This window comes from Drosophila busckii, chromosome X (assembly GCF_011750605.1).
Source record: "Drosophila busckii strain San Diego stock center, stock number 13000-0081.31 chromosome X, ASM1175060v1, whole genome shotgun sequence".
In the NCBI taxonomy this organism is placed as follows: Eukaryota; Metazoa; Arthropoda; class Insecta; order Diptera; family Drosophilidae; genus Drosophila; species Drosophila busckii.
This window is the reverse complement of record NC_046608.1, coordinates 6,343,859-6,363,250: the sequence shown is the minus strand read 5'-3', so window position 1 is coordinate 6,363,250 and position 19,392 is coordinate 6,343,859. Positions and strand designations below refer to the sequence as shown.

The 19,392-nt window shown below is 44.5% G+C and overlaps 4 protein-coding genes across 5 annotated transcripts; 2 read left to right on the top strand and 2 right to left on the bottom strand.

The window, feature by feature from the left end:
- Positions 1-181: 181 nt before the first annotated feature.
- Positions 182-2,103, bottom strand: LOC108606417 (U4/U6.U5 tri-snRNP-associated protein 2). Of its 2 annotated transcripts, none has more exons than XM_017996513.2 (4): positions 1,982-2,103; positions 1,879-1,923; positions 664-1,816; positions 182-591 (listed from the first exon to the last, which is right to left on the bottom strand). In XM_017996513.2, the coding sequence occupies exons 1-4, from the start codon at positions 2,001-2,003 to the stop codon at positions 339-341; spliced, it is 1,473 nt and encodes a 490-aa protein (XP_017852002.1). In that variant the 5' UTR covers positions 2,004-2,103; the 3' UTR covers positions 182-338. The 2 variants fall into 2 exon arrangements, with proteins under 2 accessions (XP_017852002.1, XP_017852003.1); XM_017996514.2 differs by having other exon boundaries at positions 1,879-1,920.
- A 197-nt stretch (positions 2,104-2,300) lies between these two features.
- Positions 2,301-3,258, top strand: LOC108606419 (L-xylulose reductase). The gene is made up of 2 exons (XM_017996515.2): positions 2,301-2,763; positions 2,820-3,258. The coding sequence occupies exons 1-2, from the start codon at positions 2,399-2,401 to the stop codon at positions 3,238-3,240; spliced, it is 786 nt and encodes a 261-aa protein (XP_017852004.1). The 5' UTR covers positions 2,301-2,398; the 3' UTR covers positions 3,241-3,258.
- A 415-nt stretch (positions 3,259-3,673) lies between these two features.
- Positions 3,674-13,800, bottom strand: LOC108606415 (pneumococcal serine-rich repeat protein). The gene is made up of 6 exons (XM_017996511.2): positions 13,485-13,800; positions 12,808-13,425; positions 11,382-12,747; positions 4,246-8,706; positions 3,934-4,182; positions 3,674-3,872 (listed from the first exon to the last, which is right to left on the bottom strand). The coding sequence occupies exons 1-6, from the start codon at positions 13,488-13,490 to the stop codon at positions 3,691-3,693; spliced, it is 6,882 nt and encodes a 2,293-aa protein (XP_017852000.2). The 5' UTR covers positions 13,491-13,800; the 3' UTR covers positions 3,674-3,690.
- Positions 9,125-11,328, top strand: LOC108606416 (probable sulfite oxidase, mitochondrial). The gene is made up of 2 exons (XM_017996512.2): positions 9,125-10,373; positions 10,433-11,328. The coding sequence occupies exons 1-2, from the start codon at positions 9,419-9,421 to the stop codon at positions 11,242-11,244; spliced, it is 1,767 nt and encodes a 588-aa protein (XP_017852001.1). The 5' UTR covers positions 9,125-9,418; the 3' UTR covers positions 11,245-11,328.
- Positions 13,801-19,392: the final 5,592 nt, after the last annotated feature.

The following is a 19,392-nucleotide window of genomic DNA, read 5'->3' as shown; positions in this document are numbered from 1 at the left end:
AACGCATGCGCTTACATCAATATAATAATACAAGATGTTTTTGTTTTTGGCATATTAATTGGATTTAAAAATCTAATATTTCACTATTCTCAGTGTTCAATTGAAGGGCTGAAAATTATATAAGGCTTGAGAGCTTATAAGATACTAAATAGTTAATTTATTTCACAATTTTTTATTTAATTTTACATTGCTCTCGTGAAACGTAATAAACAATTTCCTATGAAATTGAAAGAGAGCATTTGTATCTAGCATTGGATTCACAATTTTTCAAAATATACGCAGCACTATGCGTAGTTTTCAATTTTTTACCAAAAAAATTCTTATTTACAATTTCTAGACTAGTTTTCAGGGCAGCGTTCATAAATTTGTATATAGGACTCGGTTAGTGTTATCATCTGAGGTAATATCTCAGTCACATGTAGATCCTGCATTTCATACCACTGTCCATTGGCTTTATGTAGAATGTGGGCACGATAGGTGCCCTTCTTCGGATCACCATCATGCACTATATTCGCTACCAGATTGTATTTGGTATCCTTCACTGATTTGTCGCGTTGACGCATGCCCAATATATCACCAAAATCAACATTTCTGAAATTATAGATTTGCATTTGAAAACTTGCATTTATCCTGGAAAATCCATGCTTACGCTTTTGCACTTACTTTATGGGAAAATTAACAATGGTGGGATTCTTTTCCAGAAAGAAAGTGTTCTTGGTAAAACGCTTAATGTACAATATAATAAACTGTGGCAGTCGCGTAATCTCAAAGCGCTTCATGAAATTATCCTTGTAGGTTTTATACTCCTTCTCGGCGCTGCCATTGAATTTGGCTAGCAGCTGATAGAGATTTACTTGAGGTATAATATTTTCACGAAACTCATCCGTAAATAGCGGCGGTGGTGGCAAATCGCAGGTAAGATAAATAAAATTTGTATCCTCCACCTGATGTTTGTACTCCTCGGTGGCCAGCAATGTCTGCTTGGCTGCATCATCTAGCTCCACAGGCGGTATTTTGCGCGTGAAGATTCTCATCTCGCCCAGGAAAATCTTATACAATATAGATGAGTCGGGTTGCTTGTTGCCTTTAAGCGCTCGATGCAGCGTGTTCAAGAACCAGCTGAGAAAATCTATGGGATCGCCTTGTTCGGTGATTTGGAAACGTTTGCTGGACCACAGCACAACCGCTTGCAGCATTTCATGGGGTGAAACATGTGCCTTAAAGTTGCGTGGATTCCACATCTTACGCATGAGTTCGCCAAAGCGTTGCACTAACGTAAACATGGAATCTCCGGGTGGACGCTTGATTTTCGCATAACTCTGCTCGCGCAGAAAGAAATCCCGCAGGGGACTGACATGTGAGAGCGCATGCAGCACTACATTGCAGTAGTCGTTGGCCTTGATGTTGTTCAGGCCCACCACGCCCGGCAAATAGAGCACGCCGTCAACTGTGCGTGAATGCTTCGGCTGCACTTGATCCAACTTACTGATTTCGTTACGCAGAAATGTAGGATTGAGTACATACTTGATATCATCAAGCGAAGAATCTATGATCTCATAGTTATCCGGCAGGCAGTAGAAGCGCAATGTGTTCAGGTTGAGAAACACGTGATGCGCCTCGCCTACGGAATGCGTATAGGCGTGTGTGTTGGTGCCACGTCCCTGGAAATACTTACCACACACCAGGCAGGCATAAACATTGATGCGTGTCAGCGATATGGAGCAAAGTTTCTCAAAATCGAAGTCCAGTAAATTGCGATTTATGGTGTCCAAATATGGACATACACGATATTTAGGATTAAACACCGATGGCGTATCTGTGAGCAGTGAGAAATATAACTCAAATATTGTTCTGTTGTTGCCTTTGCTTACAGCTTACCATCATCTTCCAATTTGGTCTTTTCCAGCTTCGCGCGCTTTGCTACTGATTTATAAAGACATGTTTGGATTAAATAGCTAAATTGCTTACTAACATAATTTACCTGCTGGATGCGTTTCCGTCATTTATAATTGCTGAAAATATGCGTTAAAACGTTTAAAGAGTAATGCAATTAGTGATTTATTATTGTTTTTCGTCGGTGTCGGCAAAATGTGAGCGCTTTTAGTTCCGGACAAACTCAATTGAACGGCCTACATGCTAAATGAACCACTGAACCAGTGTTGGTAAGCGAGTTTGTTTTGCTGGCTTGAGTTGTAATTTTTTAAACCTGGTCTGAAATATTATTTGTAAAGCCTTTGGCGCGTGGACACTGTTGTTGAAAAGGACTTATCTTTTAATTTATCATTTTTTTTCTATTAATTTTGGTACGCAACTATAATTAATATGGGATACAACCCATTAAAACCAAATAATACGCTATCAGTAATCTGAAGCTGCGCGATAAGAGCTTAAATCTCGTATGACATTGAATGCCCTACTCTTCAGTTTTGCTGCGATCAGTTTAATTTGCAAAGATATGTGGAGCGATCTTAATAACAAAGTAATATTGGTAACTGGCACTGGCGCTGGTATAGGCAATGCTCTAGTCAAGCAACTAGCCAGCGTTGGAGCCACGGTTATAGCTGTGGCCCGCAATGAGGAGCAGCTAAAAGAGCTGGCCTCGCACGATACCAAGCGCATACTGACGCTGCAAGTGGATCTAACGAGCTGGCAGGGTGTGCGGCAAGCTTTGTCAACTGTGCCACAGCTGGATGGGCTTGTAAATAATGCAGGCGTGGCCATTATAAAGCCATTCGAGGAACTAACCGAACAGGATTTCGATACGTTAGTGGAAATGCGCGGTATTGAACTGAACTAAATTTACATTTTTTCGATGGCAGGCACTTTGATGTCAACATCAAGGCTGTGTTTAATGTTACGCAGGCATTGCTCCCCAAGCTGCGTAACGGCAGCTCCATAGTTAATGTATCCTCGATAGCGGCAACGCGCAGCTTTGCGGGCCATACAGCCTACAGTGCCACCAAGGCTGCATTGGACTCTCTAACCAGATCATTGGCTTTGGAGTTGGGCGCACGCAACATACGCGTCAACACAGTTAATCCCACAGTGGTGCTAACCAAAATGGGACGTGACAATTGGTCGGATCCTGCCAAGAGTGGTCCACTGCTGGCGCATATACCCTTGCAACGTTTCTGCGAGGTGCATGAGGTGGTCGATGCCATTGGCTATTTGCTAAGCAACAAGTCGAGCTTTGTCAATGGACATCACATTAATTTGGAGGGTGGCTACGCTGTCTCTTAATTAGTTATAATTTATATTGTGTTTTTGCATTTTAGTTAATCAAATTATACAATTTATTAGCACTCTCTCTATCAACTTTATAAGAGCGCAACATAAAGGGATTGGAGGCATTAATGCCTTAGATATCAAAGCGTAATTTACAAATTTTATGCTTACATTAACTTAAATGAACTTGGGCTTCCAAAGATTGTGAGAAAATGTTGTGGAAAAACATAAAAGTATGTTTTTTTTTGTTTAAATTACAGAAAATTGTAAAGCCTCAACTTTTAGACGTTTTGAAATTTGTTTTGCACATGTTTCCTAAATAAATTTCTTTTCAGTAAGTTACTTTAAAATGCTACATAACTGTTTAACTTCTACGAAAAAAAAACTGTATTTAGTGGTTAATTGCTTAAATTGTTTACAATTGTACATATACATAACTTTTGTATGTATATATATAGTTTAGACTTAAGCGCCCACTTTGGGCTGCTGGACTTGATGTTGCTTCTTTTCGCGTTCACGTCGACGCATCTTCTTGCGACGGCGATCAATAAGCGCCAGCTCGCCCTTGATGCTGTTGTAGGCTTTGCGCAGATCCTGTATCTGCTTGCGCAGTATGGAGATGCACTCCTCGGCGCTGAGTGAGGGATCTGCAAATTGTTGGAAATTAATTATTAATCTAGTTACATAATTTGGATTTTTTAAATTTACCCAATTCGACCAAAAAGTTGTAAGGACAAGGCCGCACGCCGCTGGTATTAACAATTACTGGTTGTTGTTGCTGCTGCTGCTGCTGTAGTTGCAGCACCATTTGCTGCTGCTGCTGTTGTAGTTGTTGTTGTTGCTGCTGCTGTTGCTGTTGCAGCTGTTGCTGCTGTGCTTGCGGCAGCATTTGCTGACGTGCACTTTGCCGCTGCGTGGTAACAATCGTATCCGAATTATCATCCGTATCAGAGCCAGCTATAAAAACAAAATAAATAAATACAAAATTCAACGAAAATATGAATTGAGCTAAGAACTTGCCAGTTGTGGTTGCTGTCGTCTTGCGCAGACTGTTGAGCTGCTGTCGTCGTCGCTTGCCCATGGCATGAAGTTCGCTTATTGTGGCATGCTGCAACTGCCCCTCGGTGTTCTTGCTGCTGCGTGGACGCTTGCGACGCAGACCCAACGAAGCTGCATTGTTATCCATGCCAGCGTACTTTTTATTTCTATAGAGCATGCTGCTGCTGCCAGCCTCCTCGCTGCTGTCATCCTGACTAGCGGGCGAATTTGGCGAGCTTGTGGCAAAGATTTGCTGCTGCTGCTGTTGTTGCTGTTGTTCCAGTAGCGCAGTTACAATGAGACTGCCACGCGGTGCTGGTTGCATCGTATCTGGCGGCAAGGGAGTTATGCCGGACAGCGGGGCTGCAACTGCTGTCGATGTGCTTGTCGGCTCATCCTTGCTGCTGTAAATGGGCGCCGGACTGCCCGGTATGGTCTCCTCGCAAAGCAAATTAATGGAAGCCTCATTATGAGCGGCAGCATCGCTAAGCAGCGAGTTGCTGCTGTCGGCGACAGGCGCAGGCGACGATTGCTGGGAGTCTAGTATAAAGCCTCGCGTTGGCGGCGTGAATACTTCTGATCGCGTGGGACTGGGCAGCTGGAATGTGCTTCTTGCAGTTTCCTCTGGCTTGATGTCACTATCCTGACTTTTAGCGCCGGGACTTTGACGCATGGTCATTACAACAGACACGGGTATTTCGGGCAGCACTATGGGCACACCTGTGGTCAAGCTGCTCGACGACGTTGTTGTTGTGCTGGGCGGGCTGGCGCAGGGCCCGGAGGCCTGCAGCAGCATCAACGGCTTCAGTGCTATGGGCGCGGCCACGCCCGACAGTTGCTTGGTGCCGTCCAGCTTGACGGGAGCCGAGTTGCTCAAGCTGTTGGAGTTCTCCGAAGTGGGACTCTTGGCATTGCTGGCACAATCCTCAGTGGGCACGTCTTCAATGACCAAACGCTGCTCGGAATCAGTGCTGTCCAAGGACTCATCCGAGTAGCTAGCAGCCCCAGTGGTGGGCACTGGCAGTGCTGCTGTTACCGCTGGTGGTGCCGCTGGCGTAACAGGCGGCGTGCTAGCCACTGGCGTCTTGCGTTGTTGAATGGCGCATTCCAGCTTTTGTATAGTCTCGCTTAGCTCGCTGTTCTTGGCGGGCAGCGCTGCTTCGAGTATGGACTTGGTTTCGGGACTGTTGCTGCTGCTGTGGCTGCGCTGCTGCTGGCCATAAATCATTGGCAAGATTGGCAACGGAGCGATTTGTATTTTTAGCGGCTCGCTTAGCAGCTTCAGCATTTCCAGCTTGGGTGGCAGCTCTGGCTGCAGCAGCGGAGGTTGCAGCTGCTGTGGTGGTGCTGGTGGTGGTGGTGGTGGTGGCTGCTGCTGTTGCTGTGGTTGCTCCTTGGCTGTTTGCTCCTTGTCCTCAATTTGCTGTTTGGTTTTGCTTTGCTCCTCCTCCTCCTTCTTTTGGCTTATGGCTTTGAGCACCTTGTCTGCTATGGAACTGGGCTTTTGCTCATACTTGACAGCATCCAGGTCAAAGGGTCCAGCGGTGCCGGCCAACAAGATCTTTACATTTTCAAGTTTCTCCAATTTGTTGTCCTTGTTGGACTCGCCGGAGCTGTAGCCGCTGCCTTCATTGGAGGTGCTCAGCTCGAAGACATTGCGTGTTTCCATAAATGGACTGCCCACAATATGTGACGCCGCTTGCTGCTGTGCCGACTTGGTTTGGTTGGTTGGTGTGCTTTGCTTGGGTGAGGATAGCACCAGGTTTGTTGCTGTGGGCGGCGTTGCAGGCGTTGTGATTGCTGCTGCTGCGCCAGGCGTTGCGGGCGGCTGGAGTGCATCGGTGAGCGCACGTGATGCCTCCTGCAGTTCTTCATTGAGTGCGGTTATGTTCAAATTGAAGCTTGGCGATTTGCGTAGCACATCAAAGGGCGTGGCATGCGTGGGTGTTGCTAGTACAGTTCCAGCAGCAGCAGCAGCAGTTGCTGATTTTGCTGTTGCTAATGAGGCTGTTGCTAATGAGGCTGTTGCACACTTGACGCCCGCAGTTGGCAGCTGTTGCTGCTCCAATTTGCTTAGCTTTGCCTTTTCCAAGGCAGATTCTTTCAAGGGCGAGCCGCGCTTTTTACCTTTGGCTGCTGTTGGGGTAGCAGTAACAACTGGCGTTGCCGTTGCTGGCGCAGTAGCAGTAAGACCAGCACCGCCAGCAGCTGCTGCTGCTGCAGCACCAGCTGCTCCAAATGGTTGCTGATGTTGCTCAAAGCTGTGCTGTATGGCGCTGGCTTTAAGCGCCTGCTTGCGTGCAGTTGCTGGGCTAACAGCAACAGCTGCGGTCGGTGTGCTGCTGGTGCTGCTGCTGAGATTGATGACACCAGTGCCGCTGGCAGGGGCACATCCCATGGAAGTCATGGGCGAGATGCGCTTGTTGAACTCAAACGGTTCAGTGTCTTTAAACTCGTAAATATCCGAGGAGTGCAGCTTGCTGCCGCCGTATTTTCCATCCTTAGCTGTGGCGCCACCAGCAGCTGTGGTTGTTGTTGTTGCCACACCGCTGCTTATTTCGAGCTTGCTCATGTCGGGCAGCGAGCGTGAGACCGAAGCAGCGCTGCTGCTGCTTACGGTAACGGCCGATTGATTGCTGCTGGAACAGCAACTGGATGAAGAGCTGGAGCTGGAGGGTGAGCAGGCAGCTGGCGGTTCCACCTTCAATGTGGCTGTTTCCTTAAGCAGCCCAGGCTCTATAAACTTTTTATTGCCCTCTGCTGCTGCGGCTGCTGCTTGTTGCTTCTTGAGCAGCTCCGACTTCTTGCCTGCTGCCAGGACGTTGGCTGACAATGTGGGTTTGGCCAAGATGGTTAAAGGCTTCTCCACAATAACCGAGGTGCACTTGCCAATCGACTGTTGCTGTGGGGCGCCAAATTTAGCAGGCGCTATTATACTTGATCGTTTTTCCAACGGCTTAATCTCGGCCTTAGTTTCCTCCTTGACTTCCATTTTGAATAGTTTGCAATCAGCTTCCTGTTTAACACTCAGCTCGGCTTCCTTTTTAGTGCTGCTGCTCTCCAGAGCTGACAGCTTCTGCTCATTGAGTGGGCCGGTCATTAATGCGGCCGAGACCTTGGGTGTTGGTTTATTCTTTTTATTATACGGCATTTTGTCAGACGACTGCGAGTCCTCATCAATATATGAATCTGTCTCTGAGGACACTTCCGTGGAGCTGCCTGTTTTCGGCTCCTGTTTGGTGTTGCTGGCAGAGTCGCTGGGCTCCGCTTTGATTGCATCCTTGCGCTCCAGCAGCTGCGGCTGGAATCCCTTCAACTCCGAGCGTATCTCGCTGAGATCATAGTCACGCCCCTTGCCAGCTATGGCGCTGCCGCTGCTGAGCGCACGATTGCCAGCGCGCGAACGTATTGCTGGCGATGATTGCTGTTGTGCGGCTGCAGCTGCCTTGCTCGACTGAGCTGTTGCTGCTTGTGGCTGCTCATCGTCCTCCTCGTCGCTGTCTTCGCTGGCGCTTTGTTGACGCTGTGCTGCGAGTTTTTTGCCGCTAGCAGAAGTTGCTGCTGCTGCTGTAGCTGCAGCAGCTTTCTTCATTTGCTGCTGCTCCTTGACGCTGAGACGCTTGGGTCGACGCACTGGCTCGTCGAATTCGCTGTCTGTTTCACTGGCCATTGAAGCGTCCGATTGATTGGCTGATACAGATGCTGGACCGGATATGCGTCTTGGTGTATTGCTGCTGCTGTTGGTGCTGCTGCTGGGGAGCGTGCGGGTAGGACGCTTCTGCTTAGGCTGCGACTGCGAGGCAGCAGGCGATTTGTTGCGGCTCGAGTTGGAGACCATTGAGGAGGGTGTGGTGGAGCGTGGCGGCATGGAATCGCTGCGTCCGCGTCCACGCTTACCGCCTGCTGTTGTGGGTGTTTTGGCGCCGGCTTGTTGCTGGGTTGCCTTGCCGGGCGTATCCTTTAGCATCTGCGCACCTGCTCCGCTGTTGGGCGCATTGGCGCCTGGTGTACTGCTGCTGGTTGTGGGTGCGCCACCACTATTGGCGCTGCTGGTGCTCACAGTTCGCGTCTTTTGCTTCGAACCCTTGGTTAGATTCTCAGCAATACGCTCGCGTGGCACCCACTCATCATAGCGATTGTTCCAGCCCGTATAATGCACCAAATACAGCGGCACGCCGCGTTGCACGCCTATTTCGATCACCTTGGCTTCGTAGGTGCTGCCATGTGAGCTCGGCGATTTCTTCTCATGATAGTTCACCTTTAGCTTGTCACCGACGCCAACTATAAAGTCTCCCGTGTCGATTTTCTCGACGCTTATTTCTTCCTTCTTACGCTTGCCGCGCTTCTCATCGGGTTTCTCCGCGGGCTGTTTGCGTTGTTGCTGTTTCTCCTTCTTTGCACTAGCTCCAGAACCTGGAGCGGCAGTAGCTCCTCCAGTTGTTGCTGCATGGGTTAGAAAGAGAGAGGGACACAGTATTAATATACTATTGCTATTTCATACTGTTTTGTGTCTGATTAATCGTTTGTCGATTAATCGGTATGCTACATATCGATGTTTTAGCTAAGATGGTGCAAGTTTAATTTTGAATGATAGCGACATAAATAATCATAAATAGTATAATGAACAATTTTGAATAGTATGTATAAAACAAAAAATTATATATTAAAGATATAGTCTATGCGTTTGAAAATCTTAAATATATAATATTCAGCATTGATAGTACAATTTATGATTGTTTTTTTATATAATCAAAGATATAAAATTGTAAACAAAGATAAATAAGGTAGCACCTATACGATATGCACATATATCGATAAAAAGCACGACGAACTGACGCATCTTTAGTGCTTAGATTGCTGCTGCCCATCATTGCCGGTGCAAACAACAAAATTAGTATTAACAACAAATTGTCAAAGCAACTGAGGAGAGATCTTCAATACAGAGCCCAAAATCTAAGTTGAGATTAGTTGAGAGCAAAAGTGAAATCGTTATCAGCTGAAGCGAAAGCGAACAACACGACGTCAAAGCTCTTGGGGAGGGAGAGGCCAATGCCGCATTGGAAGGCAGCGTGATAAAGCGAACATAAAACGGGCTTAGTTGCTGTTTGATTTGTTAGCAACAGGTGCTTATATAATTAATAGAAATAGGCTAGCAATGCGTTGGCGTTTACTAGCACAGGCGGCCAATAGGCAATTGTTGTGGCAGCAGCAGCACCAACAACAGCAACAGCGATGTTGCCGTCGTTTGCTAATGACAACAGGCGCGCAGCAACAGCAACAACAACAAGAGCAACATGATGAGCATAATGACAATAGCAACAATTTGAAGGCTGCTAAGTATGGTATGGCAACATTTGGAGGCATTGCTGCTGGCGTATTGCTGTTCAAGAAGCTGGACAACCAGCAGCAGCAACCAAAGATAGAGTCCCAGTTGACGCCGTCGCCTGCAGGATTGGATGACGAAGCAGCAGCTCGTCTGTGGCATAGCACAGTGCGCCAAGATTTGCCCACATACAGCTTGGATGAAGTGCAGAAGCATAATGCACCCGAGCAAGGCATTTGGATAACCTATGGCTTGGGTGTCTACGATGTGACTGAATTCGCACCCAATCATCCTGGCGGCGATAAGATTCTGATGGCTGCTGGCAGCGCTATCGATTCATTTTGGGCCATCTACCAGCAGCACAACACGTTGGAGGTGCTGGAACTGCTCGAGGGCTTTCGCATTGGCAATCTGCATAAGGATGCGGTTGCTGCCAATGTGGAGGAAGAGCTCGGCTCACCGTGGGCACAAGAGCCAAAGCGCAATGCATTGCTGAAGCCCGCCAGTGAGCGTCCCTTCAATGCAGAGCCACCTTTAGCTTTGCTGGGAGAGCATTTCTATACGCCCAACGAGCTCTTCTATGTGCGCAATCATCTGCCCGTGCCTGTGATGCAGGCAGAGCAGTATGAGCTGGAGCTGGACGTGGAGGCGGGCGCAGCTGCTGGCCAGCCGACGCGCACTCTGACGCTGGCTGAGCTCAAGGCGCTGCCCAAGCATTCAGTAACTGCGGCCATTATGTGCGGCGGCAATCGTCGCTCCGAAATGACACGAGTGAAGCCAGTGAAGGGTAAGACACAAGCACAAGCTCGATTGAGAGGTGGGTCTCTAATGTGTTTTGCTTTCTAGGCTTATCCTGGGGCCCTGGCGCTGTAGGCAATGCTAAGTGGTCGGGTGCACGTTTGTGCGATGTGCTGCAAGCAATGGGCGTGCAACCGAATGAGGACTTGCATGTTTTATTCGAGGGCGCCGACTTGGATCCCACATCGCATCCCTATGGCGCTTCGATACCGCTCTCTAAGGCCTTGGATCCACGTGGTGATGTGGTGCTGGCCTATGAAATGAACGAGGAGCCACTGAATCGAGATCACGGCTATCCCATACGTGTCATAGTGCCGGGCAGCGTGGGTGCACGCAATGTCAAGTGGCTGACACGCATTATAGTGGCGGATCACGAATCGGATTCGCATTGGCAGCAGAACGATTACAAGGGCTTCAGCCCCAGCACCGATTGGGATACGGTGGACTTTAAGAAGGCGCAGGCAATACAGGCGATGCCTGTGACCTCTGCCATATGCACACCGCTGCCAAATGAGCGCGTAAAGCCCGATTCCGAGGGATTTATAACAGTGCGCGGCTATGCCTGGAGCGGCGGAGGTCGTCGCATCGAGCGTGTGGACTTGACCAGCGACGGTGGCAAGAGCTGGCATGTGGCGCAGCTGGAGCAAGAGACTGTGCCCGATGGTCGCCATTACGGCTGGTCGCTGTGGACTGCACGCGTGCCGCTTAGCGCGGAGCAGCGCAAGCAAGAGGGCCTGGAAATCTGGGCCAAGGCTGTGGACTCGGCCTACAATGTGCAGCCAGAGGCCTTCGAGCATATCTGGAATCTACGAGGAGTGCTGGCCAATGCCTATCACAAGGTTCCAGTCAAATTAAGCTAAGCTGAGCGTATATATGAAATCTAAGCTGACGAAACTATTGAACAACTTGTAAAATTTTTAAGTATTAAGTAAACATATGAATACCTGTGAAGAGTCAAGTTGCAATGGCAATGAATTTAAATTTCTGTAGCACTTACCCGGTGTGGGCGACGCGTCCCGACTGCGACTCGCCGCTTTGCTGGAGGCGTTGCTGTGACTTGCTTCCTTATCCGTGCTTCTGCGTGTGGTAACTCCAATGGAAGTAGTAGAAGCAGCAACAGCAGCAGCAGCTTTAATTTTGGATAGGGGTATATCTGCCTCCACGTCTTTGGCGGTGGCGGTGGCAGCAGCAGCAGCAGCAGACGCTGCAGTTGAAGTAGATGCTACCAAAGCTGGAGCAGCAGCCGCAGCAGTAGCAACGGTTGGACTTGTTTCAGTTGCAACTTTTGCAGTAGAAGCAGTAGCAGAAACTGTTGCTGTTGCAACAAGTACAGTTTCAGTTGTAGCCGACTTCTCTTCATATTTTTCAACTAGACTTTTTACTTTGCCGGCCGAGGCCTTGCGCTTCTTGACAGGCGGCTCAACAACAACGGTGGGCTCGCTTGCAGGCTCCTCCTCCTCGGCAGCAGATTGCGAAGTAGTGGAGACGGTCCTAGGCTTCTTAGCAGTGCTTGTTGTAGTTGCTGTCGCAGCAGCGGCGGCGGAAGTAGTTGCAGCAGGAAAAGTTGTTGTGGCTGTTGCTGTTGTTGTTGCTGTTGAGGCTGTGGTAGTTGCTGCTGCAGCAGCGGCGGCTGCTGCTGTTGCTGCTGCCGCCGCAGCTGCTGCGGCTGCTGCTTGATTAGCCATCGCCAGCTTGCTCATGGTCTCCGCCTTGGATTCCGCCGGCTTGGGCGAAGCTACCGAATTTGCGCGCACTAAACTGCGTCCTTTGCTGCGATTTGAATTGCGTGATGTCATTAGCATAGAGCAGCCCAGCTTGCGATGAAAGTCTCCATAGGGTTGTAGAAATTTCTTATAGGCCTGCTTCACCAGATTCATGATACTAAATGTGCATGGCGTAAAGCCCAAGCGCACGGCTATGACCTTCCATTGATTCTTGGCTGTGACACGATTGTAACCGCCACGCTTTTGAACAGCACGGAATAAGCGATAGAGATCCACATCCTTACTTTGTATGGAGGGCACCTTGTTGAGTGGTGTTCCACGATCATCCATGTATTTGTATAGTTGGGCCACAAATAAATCTTTCTCCTCATGCGGCTCATCATCGGAGGAGTCGCTTTCAACTTCAGCCTCATCATCGGTGGTTAGGGTAGCGACCCCGAACAGTGAATCTCGATCCCAGTGGGCAGGCAATATGCTGCTGTCTAAAAATTCCAAGGCTGCCTGCACCGCGGGCACATCTTGTTTGCTGGCCATTTCGCGCGTAAATTCGGTGGCCTCCTTTTTGGGCACCGTATAATAGCGTCCATCCTTAAATGAACGCACCAGGTATTCGTCTTTAACGCGTATGCGCACGGTGGCCTGTTGATAGTTCATTATGAAAATTAGGTCCATAATGTACAAAATCATTGCAAGACTTACCTGCTTGCTGGCTTGAGCTGTGGGCGCCACCACAAGCGCTGGAAACCATTTCTCTTTGTCTTTTTTCTTGGATTCCGTTTCAACGCATACCACTTTGCCAATATGCTCCTCTTTCTCATTGACCACCTCCTTGGGATCGCATTCATCATCATCATCGGAGCTATCATCGTTCAATTGACCACGCCGTCGTCCACGACGACCGCCTACTACGGGATTGCCAAAATGCTCTGGATGTGTTAGTGGCAACTGATCTAAGGTTTCGCTTTCATTAAAATGTCTGCCGCTCTTCAGACATAGCGCCGTGCGACGCAGCGTGGTAATGTCGCCATCATCAAACACCACTGTATACTGTGAGCAATCCTGTACCTTGAGTATGGTGGCCTCTACGGTCTCTTTTCGATCTGGATGGCGCACTTCGACTGTGGCGCCGACGCGCATCTGACCCACCGCTGTTTTAACAGCATCATCGGGTACTATGCCCGTGCCCAGACCTTGTTTATAGGCAACCTTCACTTTAATATTGCGGACTACTTTGCTAACTTTCGCCTCGCAGAAAGCACCCTTGTATTTGGCACTCACCTCCGTGCCCACGGGCAGCGATGGTGGATCGTCCACTTGCTGGAATTAACGCTTGATTATTTATATACTTTAAAAGGAAGAATATGTTAAGCCTTTACCTGCATATTTGATTCGATTTTGTGTTTTGTAATTTGTTTTTGTAACTATTTAGTTGCAACTGTACATTTTTGCACTATGCGTAGGCGCAGCAGCAAGAGCCCTACCACCTTCTCTCCCTCCCCACAGTTGGCACAATTTGCCGCGTTTCGTTGCACTCTTGGTTTATTAACTTTTTTGTTTTTCTTTTTTACTTGTTCAACTGCTTAGTGTAGTGTAACGCTTTTTCTTTCGTGTGCAACTAATATTTTACTTGAATTTTAAAGATTTTGGAATTGTTTTGACTATTTTTGTGCCAAGTATAGGATTTTTCATCACTTCTGCGTTGTTTGAGCGTCTAGCGATGTAAGAGTTAGGGTTGTTGTTTCCCAATCGATAGTCTTTACGCCAAAACTATCGCAAAGCTCGTGTAAGTTTCTCTTATCAGCACTAAAGCAAATAAAATTACAAAGTGTAATCAAAGAAGGTGGCCTTTATTTTCAGTTTAACATACATTTTGTAAAATTAAATGGCTTGTCCTTCTTGGTTTAGAACGAAATACAAAATGCACTGCGCCCATCGATATTTGGCAATAATGTTCGTTCGGAATAAGTTCAATTGAACTACCCATGAATGTGAATGAACGCACAGCGTCCCTGGTTGTTGTTCAAATGATTTTATCGATAATAAAGTGGGCGCGCTTGCTACATACATTTGAAAATACAGCAACAGCGAAAAATTGCGAAGATAAATTTAGAAAATGGAGTTAGAAAGAGAGAGAGTCTAGAGGGAGAGTGAGAGGGTGCTCTAAACAGAGAGTGCAAAGAATGTAAGTCGATGAAGAGAGAGTGAGATAGAGAGAGTGTGATAGAGAGAGAGAGAGAGAGTGTGTGAGAGAGAGACGGAGGGACAGAGAGAGAGATAGAGAGAGGGAGAGGGACAGAGAGACAGAGAGAGAGAGAGAAGGACAGAGAGAGAGAGAGAGAGAGAGGGGGGGAATAAGGAAAAGAGATGCCTAAATGAATAATCAGCGATTGCCAATTGAGAAATGAAAAAAGAGAGTATTAGCTTTTAAGATCACTGACACTAATGCACTTCGATCTTCAATTCGATCTGAACACGTCAAGGGCTGATCGCACACTGAGCTCGCTCCAAGGAGTGGGCCGTCCTTTATACCTGAGTGACCTTACACACTTCCCCACCCACACTCACTACCACTTTCACTCTCACTTGCCTTAGTAATGATTTAATTTACATGGACCCATATTTTTCATACAAAATCTTTGAAAATCTTCTTTTGCAGTAGACCATTATGCCAGAAATGTTGCAGTGCAGTATTTTTTATTTTCAAAGCCATTAATTTTTAAAAATAAAAAGTATTATTATAATGCGCGCTTTTAAATTTATTTTCAAATATAATTGTACAGTACAATTCATTTGAACAACAATCGGAAACGTTGTTCGTTTGTTCATGTGAAGCGATCTTTACGTTAAGTTCGCGCCTTTTTCTTAGCCACTTGGCGCATTAAGTCTCTTTTAATGATAAAGTGTAGCTGTGTATGTACAATCAAGAATTATAAAATGTAAACATATACAAATATATATAATATAATATAATATATGTACTTAATGCTTGGTGAAACTGTTTACAGCTAGTTGGACAGCAAAGCTTCAGGAGTGTCGGACAGCAAACTCTACAGACAAGGAAATTAAAAGCCACAGGTAAGTGATCTAAAAATAATTTGCTGCACACGGCAAGCTTACGGGTGCTAATTGAATTTAGGCTAAATTTTGTGTTTTTTTGAACAATTACAATAACAGGACAACAAGCCGAAAAGGCATTGAGTTAGATTTAAATGCACACTTTTGGTAGCCAAAGGGTGAGGGGGGTGCAACAATAAATTAGTTGAATGGCAATAGCATTTGTTGTATTCAACTTCTGACTGAATGACTTTCGCATTTAGCATGCTAACGCTTAGGGCTGCCACCCACACACCCGCAAGGAAACACACCATTGCATATTTACTCACCACCCCCGCCCGCAACGCTATTTACCATTTGTGCATGTAGCATTGAGCTTCTGCGTGCGCGCAAACAAAGGCCAATAATTTTCTGCTGCTGCTGCCGCCCGTCAGCTGTCTGCTTTTCAATTATCATGCAAAAAAGGCAGAAAAAAAATTATACAACAAAAACTGCAATGGAAGAAAAGAAATGCAAAAGAAATCAAGAGAAAGGCAAACAAAAAATGTAATGGCCAAGGCATAGGAGCGTTAAAGTAAAAGGGGTTTTCTTTTTATTTTCGTTTCAAGGAATAATTAGTGTGCATTTCCGTTAGCTCAGCACCCATGTGTGTGTGTGTGCAACATTTACTTTTCCACTTCGTTTGCAACAATCAAATGTAACAAAGGCATTCATGCAGCATGAGGAATAAACTGCCTGGCAGAGCCAGGAACGCAAAATAAGAATACGCTGCTGCTGCTGTTGCTGCCACTGATTGTGGCAGTAGTATTTTGTATGAAAATTTCGCCGAATTTGGGTCCATTTAAATTAAATCGTATTTAAGCCCTATCTCTCACGTTAAGAAGTTATGGACATTTAAAGATTTTCAAGTATTTTTTATGAATTCGCAAATTAGGATCATATAATTAAATGTTTTTAAGCGCTTATCTCTAACCGTTAGAGTTAATGGGCATTTAAAGATTTATCAAGTTTTTGTATGAAAATTCGCAAATTTTGGGGGTCCCATAAAATTAAATCGTTAGTTAAGCGCTATCTCTCCGTTTAGAAGTTATGGGCATTTAAAGATTTTTAAGTATTTTTATGAAAATTTCGTATGCTTAGTGATATAACGAAAGTTATGTTCATCATTAATGACTTGACATTTGCTAGTGAGAGCAATTCTTATAAACTTACTTGGTCAATCCAGCTCCACAGATTCCTCGTAGGCCAGCAGTTTAACAATATTAATTATACATTAGTCACCACTTACAATTACCCCTTACCCACTTTCAGTAACATTAACAATAACACAGAAGACTGGACTTCAATCCACAGTTATATAATATAAACATTAATAAAACTGTAAACATAAACCGAATTAAGTAAAGATCCATTGATCATCATTTATTAGTTTCCCAAGCTTAGTTTAAGTTTCACATAAACAACGATATACGCAAATAACGTAAACATAATCAACAGTGGACTAAAGTAACGTAAACACAAACAACGATATGCGCAAATATCGCAAGCAAGATTCGTTCTATGCATTGAATATTGTAAACAGGAGTTAGATATAAGAATCAACTATGTACAACGAAAGTTTTAATTCGGCACTCAAAGAGAACATTCCTAAATAAAGAGAAGAATTCTTGAAGTGATAAAACCAGGCTTAACGAACAATTACACACACTAATACTCAATCTTTATACGCTCAAAGACATACAAAGAATCAGAAAGTGTAAAAGAAAAACAAACAAGTTATACTTGTGCCCCTCCAAAATATAAATCTCAAGAAAACCATAATAAAAAATAAAAAAGAATAAAAAAAAGTAGGATCAGGGCAAATGGCAGTTGCCTTGATGCCTCTTAATACTGTTTCAGCAGAAATATCCATATATATTGGTTGATAAAAAATCTGGTAATAATACTGAACAAAAAGCTAAAAATCAGCAAAGAAATACAAACAACCAAATACAAAGAAGCCAAAATACAAGGCAGACTAATAATTATTACAATCAACAACAAAACCTTTTGGTTAACTTTTTAGTTAATTACCCTTATATAAACCAAAAAGGAAATACACGACAACATGCCCCTCCAGAACCAATGAGTGTATATCACATAACAGACGAAGACAATACAACCACTGCAGATGAAAATCTACAAGATTTGTTTACCCAGTAGCCACGGATGAGAGGAAAATATTATCAGAATTAACAATTGATGGACGCAGATTTATATTTTTAGTAGACACAGGGTCCAAAAAACATTTATGAAATAATTGATAAATACACAAAAACAATTAACGCCATAAACACAAAATTTGTAACCAAAAGTACGTTCAAGATGGGTGGCTTTACCCCTAGATAAATCATATGATTTTCTATTGGGTATGGTATTGGGTATCAATTACAATTCCAAAAAAATATTGCTAAAGTACCAGGCATAACTCAAGTGTGACGTAATCTGACCACACAAGAGTGCAATGTGTAGTTTATGTGCTGAGTCGCCCATAAGTGCTCTCCACTCTAAGAATATATAAACATAATACTCCCTCACTTTATATACAAATGTTCTTATAAACAAAAAGCGTAAGCTTAAGAAAAACCAAATATAAAGATTCATTTCAAATAAAAACAAGCTAAGTCTTAAGTTGACTTTGCTGTAAACTAAAAGACAAACTAACGAAATTTGCAGCATTTGACACAAATTAAAAATAAGACCTACACATATAAAGAAAATTTGTATTTAAGAGAACTAAAACCAAGTAAAAGTTGCACATTGTATAATAAATGTAAAGTTTACATTCAAAAATAAATCGAGTATGGAACAAATAGACGATCAAACAATAATAATGGGAAATGTTAAAAACCAAACATTAATTCAAAATTGTAACAATAGAAATATCATACTTAATGGAAACGACTTAATACAATTTGTAAATAGCAGTATTCAAATATTATCTGAAACATTTTCAAATGAACAAATAGAATTCTTTGACAGATTTTTCTACCTAAGCCAATCATATACAAACATTTTGAGCACTTCACATTCAAAAATTTGGAAAATTTAAAAGACATAACAGAACAAAAATTTCATAAAAAATGGGTTATGGAATGGCAATAATCCTTAAAATAATTATGTTTTAATTATACTATTTTATAATATGTTAAAATTAACATTACAAGAATTCAGGAGAATTCAAACTCTGATGGTGGATGAGTTATACATTTGTCACCCCTTACAGTTACCCCTTCAATAAATTAATAATAAAACTGTAAACATAAACTGTAAGTAAAGATCCATTGAGCATCAGTTATTAGCTTTCCAAGCTTAGTTTTAGTTTCACATAAACAACGATATGCGCAAATAATGTAAACATAATCAGCAGTCAAACAGAACGTTCAGAAATAAAGAAGAGTGAGAAAGTGTTTTAACTCGGATGTAGGTTTTTGTTAATTCGCACACCGCTTGTTCACTCGCTCACGGTTCAAGCAAAACTGACTGACATACGTGACCGACGTGCGTTCTTATTCACTCAGCGTTCATCACATGTCAGCGTCGCTGCTCGCGTCTTTCGTTTGTTCACTTGCGCTTGCTCGCTCAGCGCTGCTGCGGCTAAACTTGAGCGTCGCCGTTTCGTAGCTTAGCGAGCATCGCTCAATGAGTGAGCTCAGCTCTGCTGCGGCCGAGCGAGAGCGTGACCGTTTCATTGCTTGGAGAGCGCTCAGTTCAATGTGCATCGTACGATGAGTGAGAGCGTAAGTGGGTTTTGCTTTGACTTTTGATCTGTCGCTAGGCGCTGCTGCTGCGACTGAACTTGAGCTTCGACGTGTCGCTGATTTGAGAGCGACGCTAACTGTGCATCGCAGGATGAGTGAGCGCTTGAGTGGATTTTGCTTTAACGATTGATGTATGCAGACTTGATGTTATTTTCTTCAAAGCTGTGAGCTAACGTTACAACATGCATTGAATATTTTATTTGAAGTATTAAATGAAATGTTCTTATTTGCAGAATAATTAATTGGACTGTAAGTTACATTAAATTACTTTAATACCAATGCAGCATACTTTTGCGATCTATATTATTTTATTGCGCGCTGGAAGGATAACTAAGAAACTGTTAGATTTGACCTTAAAAAAAAACAATGAGGTGTATGGCAGTATATTTATTTTATTTATTATTGTCAAACAATTTTATTAATATTTGAT

What these genes read in the sequence shown, in the direction of transcription:
- LOC108606419 (XM_017996515.2), top strand. Translation starts at nt 2,399, where the DNA reads ATGACATTGAATGCCCTACTCTTCAGTTTTGCTGCGATCAGTTTAATT. An exon ending in ACCGAACAGGATTTCGATAC is followed by an intron (nt 2,764 to 2,819) that starts GTTAGTGGAAAT and finishes TTTCGATGGCAG; the next exon opens with GCACTTTGATGTCAACATCA.
- LOC108606415 (XM_017996511.2), bottom strand. An exon ending in GGACGCGTCGCCCACACCGG is followed by an intron (nt 8,707 to 11,381) that starts GTAAGTGCTACA and finishes TAACCCATGCAG; the next exon opens with CAACAACTGGAGGAGCTACT. An exon ending in GACGACAGCAACCACAACTG is followed by an intron (nt 4,183 to 4,245) that starts GCAAGTTCTTAG and finishes TTGTTTTTATAG; the next exon opens with CTGGCTCTGATACGGATGAT.
- LOC108606417 (XM_017996513.2), bottom strand. Translation starts at nt 2,003, where the DNA reads ATGACGGAAACGCATCCAGCAG. An exon ending in GACGGAAACGCATCCAGCAG is followed by an intron (nt 1,924 to 1,981) that starts GTAAATTATGTT and finishes TTTATAAATCAG; the next exon opens with TAGCAAAGCGCGCGAAGCTG. An exon ending in ATTGTTAATTTTCCCATAAA is followed by an intron (nt 592 to 663) that starts GTAAGTGCAAAA and finishes CTATAATTTCAG; the next exon opens with AAATGTTGATTTTGGTGATA.
- LOC108606416 (XM_017996512.2), top strand. Translation starts at nt 9,419, where the DNA reads ATGCGTTGGCGTTTACTAGCACAGGCGGCCAATAGGCAATTGTTGTGG. An exon ending in ACGAGTGAAGCCAGTGAAGG is followed by an intron (nt 10,374 to 10,432) that starts GTAAGACACAAG and finishes TTTGCTTTCTAG; the next exon opens with GCTTATCCTGGGGCCCTGGC.